Source organism: Armigeres subalbatus, chromosome 3, assembly GCF_024139115.2.
Source record: "Armigeres subalbatus isolate Guangzhou_Male chromosome 3, GZ_Asu_2, whole genome shotgun sequence".
In the NCBI taxonomy this organism is placed as follows: domain Eukaryota; kingdom Metazoa; phylum Arthropoda; class Insecta; order Diptera; family Culicidae; genus Armigeres; species Armigeres subalbatus.
The window spans coordinates 43,054,671-43,068,261 of NC_085141.1; the positions used below are offsets into that span (position 1 = coordinate 43,054,671).

Genomic DNA, 13,591 nt, shown 5'->3' on the forward strand with positions numbered 1-13,591 from the left:
CATAGTTGGTACAACATATCGTATGGTTGGGATTCATTTCATCCCATCAATTTCAGCCTTTCGATACGTTTCAGCCTTCTGATACCTTCAGCCTTTTGAGACTTTCAGCCTTTCAGGATTTCAGCCTTTTGAGTTCAGCCTTATGAGCATTCAGCCTTATGTGTTTCAGCCTTTCGTAGGACACCCTTCCTGAAGGGTACGCCGCGTGCAATTTTGAGAAAATCAGGCAACGAAGGACCGTTTCACCGTGGCATCTTCCAGTCGGCGTGTGTTGAACCGTTGTCCAACTCTATTTCGCCGATGAGGAGGTGATGATCAGACGCGATATCGGCACTATGTTCATTCCATACATCAAGAAGGCTCCGTATACATTTTCGGCTGATGCAGATGTGGTCGATTTGATTTTCTGTAAAACCGTCACGGAAGACCCACGTGATCTTGTGAACCGGTCGATGAGGGAAGAGCGATCCCCCGATCACCATGTCGTTATTACCACAGAATTCTGCGAACAGCTCTCCATAATGCGCTCATGGTTCGAGTTGTCGGATCCAATCTTCGCATTGAAGTCGCCCAAACAGATCTTGATATCACCCTTCGGAATTCTATCTACGATGGCATTGAGTTGACTATAGAAGTTCTCTTTGTCTTGCAGATCGGCAGCATCGGTTGGCGCATAACATTGGATTATAGTAAGGTTTCGGACCCGTGTTCTAAATCTGGCAACGATTATCCTTTCACTTATAGGTTCTCACTTCATAAGCGCAGAGTGTGCCTGAGCACTTAGTAGGAAGCCAACTCCGCGATGCCGGGAAGCGTGTTCTCCTCGTAAACCAGAGTATAACAGAACTTGTCCTGACGGCGTTCTATGTTCTCCAAAGTTTTGCCAACGGACTTCACTCAGTCCCAGGATCTCAAGCTTCATGCGGCGTGCCTTATTGGCAAGTTGTGCCAATTTACCCTGCTGGGCTACGGTTAAAACGTTCCATGTTCCTATTCGTGTCCGTTGTTTCGCGCTAAGAGTCGTCGCCGTGAAATCAGTCCGTATTCTTTCATTATCGGATTCTCGAACAAATTGATGTTTCGGGAACAGTAGGTTGTTGGTCCAAGGTTCCCTATCCACCGGGATGAGGCTGCCATCTTGGGTATAGCTTCCGGGGAATAGCATTTCATACTCAGCCGCTGAATGCCAGAACAGACGCTGTTGGAACCGCACCTCCTTGGTGAACAGACGCTTGATAAGTCGGGTCAAATTTGTTTAAAGTCCTACCCAACACCAGGAATAGGCTAGTGCGTTTTGAGCGGCACACGGTCGCTTTGATAGGGCCTGCTTGGGGATACTTGCAGCTTTTTATAGAAGTTCAACAGAGCCCACTGTCGAACCCCACCACATCCTAGGCAGACCCCACAGGACACACCCTCTCACTCTAGCTGATGTCAGAAGGAAAACAGTGCCCAGGCTACACAGCTAAGTACGCAACCCTTAGCTGGCAGCCAATTGTCATCGGAAGACCCGTGGAAGCGTGAGTATCGGAACTTGTGAGGACCAGAGCTATGTTAGGCGCTTCTTTCCGGATGTCAACTCACCATTTCGTAGCCCTTTTTCTATAGTGGCTGCTGTTTTATCTGGAATTGGTACTAATATAATACATTTTGTAAGTTCATATTGCAAAAATGGTAATTTGGGTTAGATACCTCCCAGTTAATAGCTGTGAAAGTGCTTAATGAAAACTAATGGTGGTTCCTGGTTTGGTTTGATATGCGGAGCTGATTAAATTCGGAGCCTTGCTCAGCTTGTTTAGTGCTGAAGGCAGCTAATTGCGTCAGAAGGTAGCTAATTGCAGCGTCGGCTGTTTGTTACACAGCCGACTGATCCATCATTTTATTATCCATGTTATGGTGCGGAAATAGTTAGATGGCGAGTAATATTCTCCTGACTCAACAGACAATATATTTTTTTAAGCTTAGTGAATGTCCTTTATTACTCTACAAGACAAGTTATTATTTTTTTTATGAAGTTTCACTGGCGGGACTCTGAATAGAGTAGAAACCTCTGCACCAGGCCTTTGATGATACCGTAGCATAATTCCATTCGAAGCAGTTTGCCAGCCGTACACGGAACATGTCGTCCAAGAAGACGCTGTTGCAACTGAATCAGAGGGATTTACGTTCATAAATAGTCGGAGAGGTCTCATGCTAACTAACATCGTAATAGTTTAAAGTCATTTTTGTCATTTTCTTGTCAGAGTCAAATTATTTAGCCAGTTTTTATGCTATTACGTCTATTGTCATTGTACGCGCTTAAAATCGACCGAAGCAGTTTATCCGACTCACATGAAACATGTTGCCCAATGCTTCATCGTAGAAACTGAGCCGGAAGATTTTTAGCCGTACAAGGATCATGTCGTCCCTTAAGACACTGTTGAACTGGCTCAAAAGACATTACATTTACAACTCTAATAGATACTCTCTCCCATTATCTCATTCCTAATCATATAGATTATTATTTTTTTAATCTTTCGTTTATTTTGAAGGCTCAATTGCCGAATCATATAGATTGATCTGTACGATGTCATTCTTGTCTTTATGGTCAGAAGGTATGAAGTATGCGTTCCTTGAATTACTTTGTTTGCCTAAGTTATTGGTTCATCCTGTGTCAATACTATCAAACACAATGTAAGTTATGTCTTGTAAAAAGTGGAAACTGTTCGTGCATTTAGTCTATTTTATTGTTATTCCTTTGCAGTGTTGGTAGAATCATGCTCAAATCTCACTCACCGAAACCTCATGCGCGAGCTGACTCGCTTGCGATTCTGCAGGGAGAGCATCGCGCATGAGTTTTTCACGCAGAATCGCACCGTTTCGCTCATTCGCCGAAAAATGATTTCGCTCCAAAACCTGTCAAAACCCAATCGAAGCGTATTTTATGTTTACGTATGGATTTATTATCTATTGTTTTAAGTAAAGAAAGTTATTCCGATGAATTTAACAAAGAAGAATACGCAAAAATCATGTAATGATGCAAATCGCGAGTCGAATCATGGACGATTCTCTGGGCCATGAGTCGGGTGGGGTTTGCCTCGTGCATGATTTGAATCGTGGATGAGATTTGAGAATTTGAGTTTTTACCAACACTGTTCCTTTGTCAAGGTATTACTATTATTATGTTCTAATAAGTAGCTTGATCGTTTCCAAACTAACTGTACTAATGATCAGGTATGAGTCAGCTATAGGATTCACTTTTCGGTGGCAAAGTAAAGCTTCATCACGCCTATTCCCTACTATTAGCAAAAATTATCGTGAATGAAGCCGTCATAAGATTGTTCATATACCATCATTATAATGTGTGGTATTTTTTTATTATTGCTCTTCGAAGTGAGGCATAACAAAGTAAAACTGGCACCACGTTCCTAGTTTTGAAAAAACTTCTACTCAGTGAATCCAGCAGTCGATTCCCTACGAATGTCTTGAATACTTTGTTTTTCAATAAATGCCTAGCTAGCTAAATGTAAGCGTAGCTACGACTCATCATCACAGGGAACGCATCAGAAAAGTATTGCCGAAAAGAAGAGAACTCACATCATTATCACTGATGAAAAAGGCCTCTGCCTGACTGCACTACCATTCAAGGCTCCAAGATACGAGATCCGTTGGATCACATGCAAATGCCGTAAATTAGTGCGTCAATGCCAAATATGTAACGCGGCACCAAACAAAAATAGTCAACATGTGATACCACCACGACAGGATATGTCTTTGGTTGCCATATCAGTGCTAATGGCGTAAGCCGACCCACCGCGGCAAGGTAACATATCCGAGGGGAAGGATTTTTCTACAAGACAAGTTATTATTATTTAATTGATTTTCACCATTTATTGTAACTATTGTAACTCTACAGATACGTATTTAGAGTGGAAGATTTCGAGACACTGAAGACGACTGTCGGAATACGTATCTGTAAAGTTACAATCAAGTAAAACAGGTATGCAATATAATAAATTAGAACGAAAGCTACCCAAGTTTTAAAACCATATTACCATCCGAAGATCTTCCCTTGAGCAGTAAATAAGTATTAAACGAATTAGATGCAATTGAACCCAGCGTTACCCTTTCTCTTTAGCATAAATAACAAAACAGAACTTGTGCTCAACTGTAGACCTTTGATAATTGGTTTTCAAAGAGGATCTAACCACATTACTCCCAAATTAAAGCACATTCCTTTTCCAATTCATAAAATGTTTAGCATACAACTAAATATGCAGGCTAGATATGCCATCAAATCATTCAAATTCATTGTGAAATAGAACATCACAAAGGTCTACAGGTGAGCTGAAACATGTAGTTTTTCATGAATGTGTCCTTCGATAAGTTGGGATGAGAACAGATTCAAACAACAACTAGAATATAAACCAGCTCAGCATAAATGTTCACAAAGATAGAATGCTTAGATCGCGATCGAACGCTATTAGTGTACCGTGTATTACTCATCGAATAAAAAATCAATAAAACTTTGTACCTATGTAATGTATGTATGCTTTTCGGATTCAATAAAACTACCGTTGTTTCGGCGTATGTTGCATTTAGTAGGATATCATTCAATATGGTAATGTATAGTCATTGTACATAAATCTAGGTTGTAAACAGAATCTAATTCTCGAACCAATTCGAGAAAGAGCACACATTACACGCTGAGGCAGACTCATTGCAAACGAAGTTAGTGATACTATTATGGAGTAACAAAACAAATCTGTAGAACCGTTGACGGCAAATTGCGCGAAACACTAACAAACTGTGCACACATGCGCGGATAACTAACAGTCATCCGAGGACAGTTTTTGCAACGTACGAAATATTTCATTCAATCACACAAAAATACACTAAAACAGACAAAACTGGTAAATGTTCATTCTGGTTAGGGTTTTGAATTTTCATTTCGGAGTTTACGCTAACAAGACTTATATAGGACGAACTATTGATAAATAAATAGTACTTGTAGTAGTTTTTACCGAAATTTCCTACCTTGAATGGAAGTCACACAAACACTATTGATATTGATATGAAATGCCAATGAGAATAAATTTCAACAGTGAACTGAAATGTTTGATCTTCACTCCAATAGATGTTGAAAGAAAGCCATCGTAGTCGTCGTCGTCCTTCTGGTTTTATGGCTTTACTTCTTCTGGATCCCACCAGGTTTTTTGCTACCGCTAGCTCCGGGAAAGTCTATCAGAATTACCGAAAGACCGGCACTCATCCGATTGTCGAACGACTTGGCAATGTTCTCCGACGAGTCCGATGAGCGTGTCGATGCTGAGCACATGGACATTTTAGATGCTGAAAGAAACATTTAAAGCCATCTATTTAAAATTTAGATAATACGATTGCAAAAATTAAAATAATTATTTATGGGTATTGAAAATTGATTAAAGCTTGTAATTTTAAATAAAATACTGCCAATAAAAGCTGAAACTTTGTTCTACTAGTTGATGAAAATTAAGTTGATAAACATTGACCTGGAACTAGAAAATATTAATCGAACATCCCAATTTTTTACAAAATTCAACAGGACAAATGAAGAAATTAATATTTGTTCCGGCCTTAGTATTGATACCTACAAATTTTATAAAATCTAAACATTCAGTCCTACGTATTTACCTGGCTTCGACGAACCCGTATCATCACGCCCACTGTAGTCTGACCCGGGAGAGTTTTCACTTCGCCACGATATCTGACTCTTGGCTCGACGTACCGTCGGCAGCCGTAAACCCTTGTCGTAGAAATACTTGTTTACCGTTGGATTCATCTCCTGGAAAATCTCAATCAAATCGGCCACCTGATGAAGCGCCATGTTATTACGCTCTTCCAGTTCCTTCAGATTCAAGTCTTTCTGAAAGGTAACCAGCAAATCTTCGTCGTTTGTCTTCGCACGAGCTGCCTTGATGGCTAAACGAAGTTCCCGCTCAGCGCGTTGTATTTTGGTCTTCTGATCCAGCAGTTCCTTTTGGATTTTCAGGAGCACATCGTTGTTATCCAGTCGAACCTTCATGGTTACCTCTAACGCTTTATCACTCTCTTCCCTTTCTTCGTTCAAGTTATGAAGATTTTCCGTATTAAACGCCAGATCGGTCTTCACACTCTTCAAAGCAGATAACGCCTTGCAGTAGTCATTCTGAATGTTGTTCATCTGTTGAATATCCGGATTATCTTCGTCCACTTTTTGAAAACCGCGTTTGTACGTCTCGTTTGAAAAATTCATCAACTTCAATGTATTTTCCAACGCCTTCAAATCTTCCTCAGCCTTCAGAATCTTCACATTGAGCTCGCTACCTTCTCTTAACAGCATATACTTTTCCTGCGCATTTTGTATTTTGATCTGTGTAGCAGTTACAATCGTTCCATCGTCATTCTTGCCCAACAAATCCAACGATAATTCGTACCGATTCTTCAATTGCTCGATCTTCAACGCTCTTTCGCTGATGTCCGCTCTTAGTTGGGCTCGCTCATCATGTAAATACTTCTTTTTAAGAATCAGCATGTCCTTCTGGGAATTTATGTCGATCAATCGCTCATTAATAGCAGTTTCCAGTTCCATGCGATGGCGCTCTAGTGTGTACATCTTGTCGTTTTGTTTATCAACCAGCAACTCCATCTGGTTGATGCGCATCTTCAGTAAACTCTTCTCGACCAGCCTTTCCTGATTTTCGGTGGTGCACTGTCGTAGCTTCTTCTCGCCGCCCTCCACCATAAGAGACTTCTCTTTTAGCTTACCGATCATTCTATCGATCTCCACGCAATCCTGCTGGTAAATCGCGTTCAAATTGCGAAAATCAATTTGTATCTTTGCAATTTGCGCCTGAAGCAATGAATGATTTTGCATTCGGGCATAGAAGATAGCTTCTGCTTGAGCCAACTTGGCGTGCGATCTGCTGGCTCCCTCCTGCTTGTTTTCTCCCTTCATATTCGCTATCCTCTTCTCGATCTTCTCCATATTATAGTCTACGTTGTAAGAAATTTCTGTTTGGCGAATAATTTCCTTCTCTTGTACCTTCATCGCTGCCTTTATCTTCCCAATGCCAGAATCCATTGAATGAATCTCAATTTTTAAAAGCTTGTCCTCGTCTCTCATTGACACAAGCTGCATTTGAGCGCGATACAGAGCAGTTGACAGTCGTGCCGTTTCGTCGCTAAGTATTTTAATTTGCTTCTCCTCCTGTTCAACAATCTCGTTCAACTGTCTCAATCTTTCCTGGGCACACAATGTTTTACTTCTGAAGTTTTCAAATCGCTCCCTCAATTCTTCCAACTGACTTAGGTTTACGTGAATCTGCTTCTCCTTCTCAGCCTCCTCCATCAACGCCTGACGATTTTTGTTTCGCATACCGCTAAGCTTGTTGGACACATTTTGCACCGCCTTTCGCGTTATCTGATACTCGTTCGTTTTCAGCTGTACGCTGTCCGTTAACGTGTTCAGTCGGTTTCTAAGTTTCGATACTTCCACGTTTAGCTCCGCAATACCCAGCTCAATCTCCTTGTTGTTTCGTTCCTGTTCCTCCAAAAATTCCACCTGCGCTTGTAGGTCGTCATTCAGCATATTGCTTATCTCCCTGGCCTTCTCGATTTCCTCCTCGACCCCTTTGATGTCTTCCTCGCGTTGGTTCATGTGCTTCACTGCTTCCTTCCACTTTAACACCATTTGACGCCGTTCAGTATGTGCCTGACGATACAGTTGCGAGGTGCGTTCCAGCACCTGTTCCAACGAGCGGTACTCCTCGGCTAGCGACACCAACAGTGTGCGTCGCTTGGAAACCTTGTCTTCAAGAATTTTTCGTTTGGCTTCCAGGGTCTCGGCTCGACCTGTGTCCAGTTTGCAGTATTTTTCGATGAGCTTGTTCGTTTCTTCGCCATTGTCCATCACCTGTCGCCACTCCGTTAGGGCCGCTTTGGCCCATTTGATTCGCTCGGTGAACCGTTCCATGTTGGCAGTTAGCTTTTTCATTTCCTCTGAGAAGTGAAAACATATATCAGTGAAAAATCGTTTGAAACAATTTGTGGATAGTCTGGAGGCTAAGTCATAACAATTCCATTTCTTCCCTCTAATCCATTCCCCGATGACTACTCACTTTGCGAGCGTTGGTCGTGGCGCTCAAGTTCCTCCCTTCCGTACTGCACCTCCTTCGCCATCTTCCGCATCTTGCCGCCATCATTCTCGGACAACTTCAGCAACCCATGCTCCGTATCGATCTGTCCTTTGTCTTCCGCCAGCAGTTTGAGATTTTGATCGAACTCGACCTGCACGTTCTTCAAGTGGGCCTGCAATTTCGTTACCCGCTGGTCACTGATCTGCACCTTAGAGGATCCTTCCGTTTTCCGGTCACCCAGCCGGTTGACATAGTCCAGAAGTTTTTTGTTTTCCTCGTTGGCGATTGGGATGAAACCACCGTTCGAACCCCATCCCATCTCCTCCATCACACGGATTACGTACGGTTGGGACATTCTAACGCGATTAATTTTAGCTAATAGAGTGTTATATCTAATTTCCTACTGAAAGGACAAAACTGGAAATCGATTTTCCGTATAAACAATTTTAATTGCAACCGCCAATACACCTGGGGGACGGTTGCTAAGATGTCTGCATAGAAGGCAGCCATGCAATCTTGCATATGAAAGGAGGCGCGCGCACATGGCCACGTGTTGATTTCGACTGAATGTTTTGTTTATTCAACGTGAAAAACGTGGCATGATGTTCTTGTATGGCAAGAAAATATGAATTAATTTGATGGTTAATGCAAATCCGTTGAATGGAATATTTTCTGGGTTATGATGAGATGAATTTATTTCAGTGAGATGGAAAATTGAACAGTTCCACTCACTTTGAAATATTCGAAGGACTTTGGATTTAAAATTTCACCCAATCGTTTGTTGAGCAGTGGAATTCATTTAAACATCTTGGAAATTGTTAAAATCGTATCGTTGTAAATATTAATATAATATAATTTGATTTTTTTTTGCGGGACCGCTCATGTGAAGTAGTTTATTGATAATAGAAGTTGAATGATAGCATTTCAATACAACGCAACGTTCAACGTCTAAATAGTGCTAACTCGTCTAATAAACATTCAACTAAGGTAAAAATAAATTTTTCTGATGTATTTTTCTGATAAATGAAAAATGCCACACAATTATTTTACATACTTTTGATTTCGGCTTTCGCCATGAGCACTAAACTACATAGTCATCAGCTATTGGGAGTTACGAATTTGGTTCGACCAAACAAATCTAAATTAAGGGAGGACGGGGCAAGATCGCCACCCGGGGCCCTATATGAAGTCTTAGGCAATATCTTGTTTGGCCTAAATCTTTCATTCGAAACCGCTTGCACAAGAATTTCTTTTACTGTTTCTTCATTTTTGCGTCATTGGTAAATAAGAGAAAATCGTCCACATAAATCGTGACAAACAACATTTTACTGCCATTTATCTTGAAATACAAACAAGAATCTGTCTTTGATTGCTCTAATCCGAATTCGCGCAACGTTTTGTCCAGTTGTTGATTCCAGACCCTGCTGGATTGCTTCAAATTGTAAAGTGACCTCTGAAGCCGGCATACCTTGGTCGAGTCCGTGATAAAACTCTCGGGCTGCTGCATATGTATTATTTCATCATTGAGCTTACTATGCGAAAATGCTGTTACCGCGTCCATTTGATCAATTTCTAAACCGACCTTCACTGCCAATGCCATTAGATATCGTAACGTCAAGTATCGTACAACTGGGGCGTACACTTTGTCATATTCTATACCTGGCCTCAGCGAGCATCCTTTCACTACCAAGCGTGCTTTGTAACGTTCAATCTTTTCGTCTAATTCGTGCTTGGTCTTAAACACCCATTTACTATGATACATAGGACTATAAGTTACAAATACTGAGTTCTTCCGTGGGTGGCGGCGCTCCCGACCACTGCGCCTAAACTCATGCTCTGGAGAAGCTGGTCTAATTATTTGCGGTGAGAGAGCGATTTCTACGGCGTCTTCAAAATCACTTTCCGAACTGCAGTTGTAATCATCGGGTCTAACTTCTACTCTTTCGTAGCAATGTGTTATCTCCTGAACTTCAATAACCTGTTCTACTTCCGGTGTCAGTTTTCTCATTCGTTCACTACATCTGAAAATTCGATTCCCAAAAATTCTACTGTGTCTTTCAAATTGTCCTTTATTAATTATCTAGCAACTAGCAGGGTTGTAGCGTTGTAGAGTCAATATCCTTTCACATCTGCTGCGTAACCCACAAACACACATTTTATAGATTCAAGATTAAGCTTTAACCTTTTCTGCTTCGGGACATGCATCATGGCGGAAGAGCCAAAAAATTCCAAATGACCAATGTACGGCTTCTTACCTGTCCATGCTTCTTCTGGCGTCTTACCTTCCAAAGTGCGCGTTGGACAACGATTTATGAGATAAACCGCTGTGTTCATTGCTTCTGCCCAAAATTTTCTTCGACATCTTGGCATCATTTAGCATACTTCGTACTTTCTCCACAACTTACTGTTCTGTTCATACACTTCGCAGTCCCGTTTTGTTCCGGCATATATGGGCAAGATTTTTGATGCCGTATTCCATCTCGTCGCAAGCTTGCACTGAATCGGTTATTTACAAATTCTCGTCCATTATCACTTCTCAAAGTCTTCAATTTGCTACCAGTTTGTCGTTCAGCCATTACTTTGAAATCCTCATATGCCTCAAAAACTTGATCCTTCGATTGCAGTGTACACTGGGGTCTGTTTTTACGCTTTTTTTTTTACGTGGGTCGCTTTTTACGCGACTTTTTTTACGCGGATTTTGGGATTTACGCGGTTTTTTTACGCGGTTTTAATTTTTTACGCGATTTTTCGAAAAAGTCTTGAAATCACATGAAAATTGTAAAAAGTTGATTTTTTATCGATTTTTGCAAAAGTCGTTTTTTACGCGGATTTCGGATTTTACGCGGTTTTCAAAAAAATATCCTTTGTCCTTTTCAAGGGAAAACACTTGGAATATTTAATGGAGGTATGCTGCTGGGTCATTAGAGCGAAGGCCATCAGTCCCGAAGGTCATTTGGCCACAGCCATTAGGCCGAATGAGAAGTGAGAAGGGAGAAATGAGAAAAAAGGGGTAATATGTGAGATGTGAGAAGTGAGTAGCAAGAAGGGAGAAGTGAGAAAAGAGAAGTGTGAAGTGAGAAGCGAGAAGTGAGGAAGTGAGAAGTAATAAGTGAGAAGCGAGAAGTGGATAGTGAGATGTGAGAGGTGACAAGTGAGAATTGAGAAGTGATATGTGAGAAATGAGAAATAATTTGTGAGATATGAGAAGTGATAAGTGAGAAATGAGAAATAATTTGTGAGAAGTGAGAAACGAGAAGGGAGAAGTGAGGAGAGTGAAGTGAGAGAGCGAGAAGTGAGAAATAAGAAGGAAGAAATGAGAATAGACAAGTGAGAGCCGAGAAGTGAATAGTGAGAAGTGACTAATGAGATAAACATGTGAGTAATGGTAAGGAATGAGAGAAGTGAGTTGCAAGAAGTGAGTTATGAGAAGTGAAGATTATTATTATTATTTAATCAGACTAAGGCCGAAGTGGCCTGTACGGTATATAAGAGTCTTCTCCATTCGGCTCGGTCCATGGCTACACGTCGCCAACCACGCAGTCTACGGAGGGTCCGCAAGTCATCTTCCACCTGATCGATCCACCTTGCCCGCTGCGCACCTCGCCTTCTTGTGCCCGTCGGATCGTTGTCGAGAACCATTTTCACCGGGTTACTGTCCGACATTCTGGCTACGTGCCCGGCCCATCGCAGTCGTCCGATTTTCGCGGTGTGAACGATGGATGGTTCTCCCAACAGCTGATGCAATTCGTGGTTCATTCGCCTCCTCCACGTACCGTCCGCCATCTGCACCCCACCATAGATGGTACGCAGCACTTTCCTTTCGAAAACTCCAAGTGCGCGTTGGTCCTCCACGAGCATCGTCCAGGTCTCGTGTCCGTAGAGGACTACCGGTCTAATTAGCGTTTTGTAGATTGTCAGTTTGGTACGGCGGCGAACTCTATTCGATCGGAGCGTCTTGCGGAGTCCAAAGTACGTACGATTTCCAGCCACTATGCGTCTCCGAATTTCTCTGCTGGTGTCATTTTCGGCAGTCACCAGTGAGCCCAAGTACACAAATTCTTCTACCACCTCGATTTCGTCACCACCGATGCAAACTCGCGGAGGGTGGCTCACATTGTCTTCTCTTGAACCTCTTCCTATCATGTACTTCGTCTTCGACGTGTTGATGACTAGTCCGATCCGCTTAGCTTCCCTCTTCAGTCTGATGTAGGCTTCCTCCATCTTATCAAAGTTACGTGCCATAATATCTATGTCGTCGGCGAAACCAAATAGCTGGACGGACTTATTGAAAATTGTACCACTCGTGTTAATCCCTGCTCTTTGTATTACCCCTTCCAAAGCGATGTTGAATAGCAAACACGAAAGACCATAACCTTGCCGTAACCCTCTGCGGGTTTCGAAGGGACTCGAGAATGCCCCTGAAACTCGAACTACGCACATCACCCGATCCATCGTCGCTTTGATCAACCGTGTCAGTTTATCCGGAAAACCGTGTTCGTGCATTAGCTGCCATAGCTGGTCCCGATCGATTGTATCATATGCGGCTTTGAAGTCGATGAATAGATGATGTGTGGGCACGTTGTATTCGCGGCATTTCTGCAGTACTTGGCGAATGGCGAACACCTGGTCCGTGGTGGATCGTTCGCCCATAAACCCGCCTGGTACTGCCCCACGACGTCCCTTGCAGTTGGTGCTAGTCGACGGCATAAAATTTGGGAGAGTACCTTGTAGGCGGCGTTCAGCAATGTGATTGCGCGGTAGTTGCTACAATCCAGCTTATCGCCCTTTTTGTAGATGGGACACACGACACCTTCCATCCACTCCTGCGGCAAAACTTCCTCCTCCCAAATCTTGGTAATGACCCAGTGCAGCGCTCTAGCCAGTGCCTCACCACCGTGTTTAAATAGCTCTCCTGGTAGTTGGTCAACCCCAGAGGCTTTGTTGTTTTTCAGCCGGCCAATCTCCTCCTGGATTTCCTGGAGATCCGGAGCCGGTAGAATAATGTCCTGCGCGCGTTCTCCCAGGTCCATCACCATACCGCCATCTTCGTCTGCCACATCGCCATTCAGGTGTTCTTCGTAGTGCTGCCGCCACCTTTGGATCACCTCACGCTCGTTCGTAAGAAGGTTCCCGTTTATGTCCTTACACATATCAGGCTGTGGCACGTGGCCCTTACGTGAACGGTTTAACTTCTCATAGAACTTTCGTGTGTTATTAGCGCGGTACAGTTGCTCCGTTTCTTCACGGTCTCGATCTTCCTGCTGGCGCTTTTCCTCCGGAAAATCGAGTTTTGTCTGTTCCGCGCCCGTTTATATCGTGCCTCGTTCGCCCTCGTGCGGTGTTGCAGCAATCTTGCCCATGCTGCATTCTTCTCTTCCACTTACTGCTCACATTCGCCGTCATACCAGTCGTTTCTCTGATCCGGGGCACCGTGCCAAGTGCAGCGGTTGCGGTGC

General features: G+C 42.8%; 1 protein-coding gene across 1 annotated transcript; it reads right to left on the reverse strand.

Annotated features, from left to right (window-relative positions):
* Positions 1-555: 555 nt before the first annotated feature.
* On the reverse strand, positions 556-8,613 carry LOC134227671 (coiled-coil domain-containing protein 39). Its single transcript, XM_062709332.1, has 3 exons — positions 8,118-8,613; positions 5,653-7,998; positions 556-5,331 (listed from the first exon to the last, which is right to left on the reverse strand). Exons 1-3 carry the CDS (start codon positions 8,488-8,490, stop codon positions 5,168-5,170), a joined length of 2,883 nt encoding a protein of 960 aa, XP_062565316.1. The 5' UTR covers positions 8,491-8,613; the 3' UTR covers positions 556-5,167.
* Between the last annotated feature and the right edge of the window lie 4,978 nt (positions 8,614-13,591).

Excerpts from the sequence above, each read along its gene's own strand:
- LOC134227671 (XM_062709332.1), bottom strand. The coding sequence starts at position 8,490 with ATGTCCCAACCGTACGTAATCCGTGTGATGGAGGAGATGGGATGGGGT. Across the intron at positions 7,999-8,117 it reads CCACGACCAACGCTCGCAAA|AGGAAATGAAAAAGCTAACT; the intron begins GTGAGTAGTCAT and ends TTCACTTCTCAG. Across the intron at positions 5,332-5,652 it reads TACGGGTTCGTCGAAGCCAG|CATCTAAAATGTCCATGTGC; the intron begins GTAAATACGTAG and ends TGTTTCTTTCAG.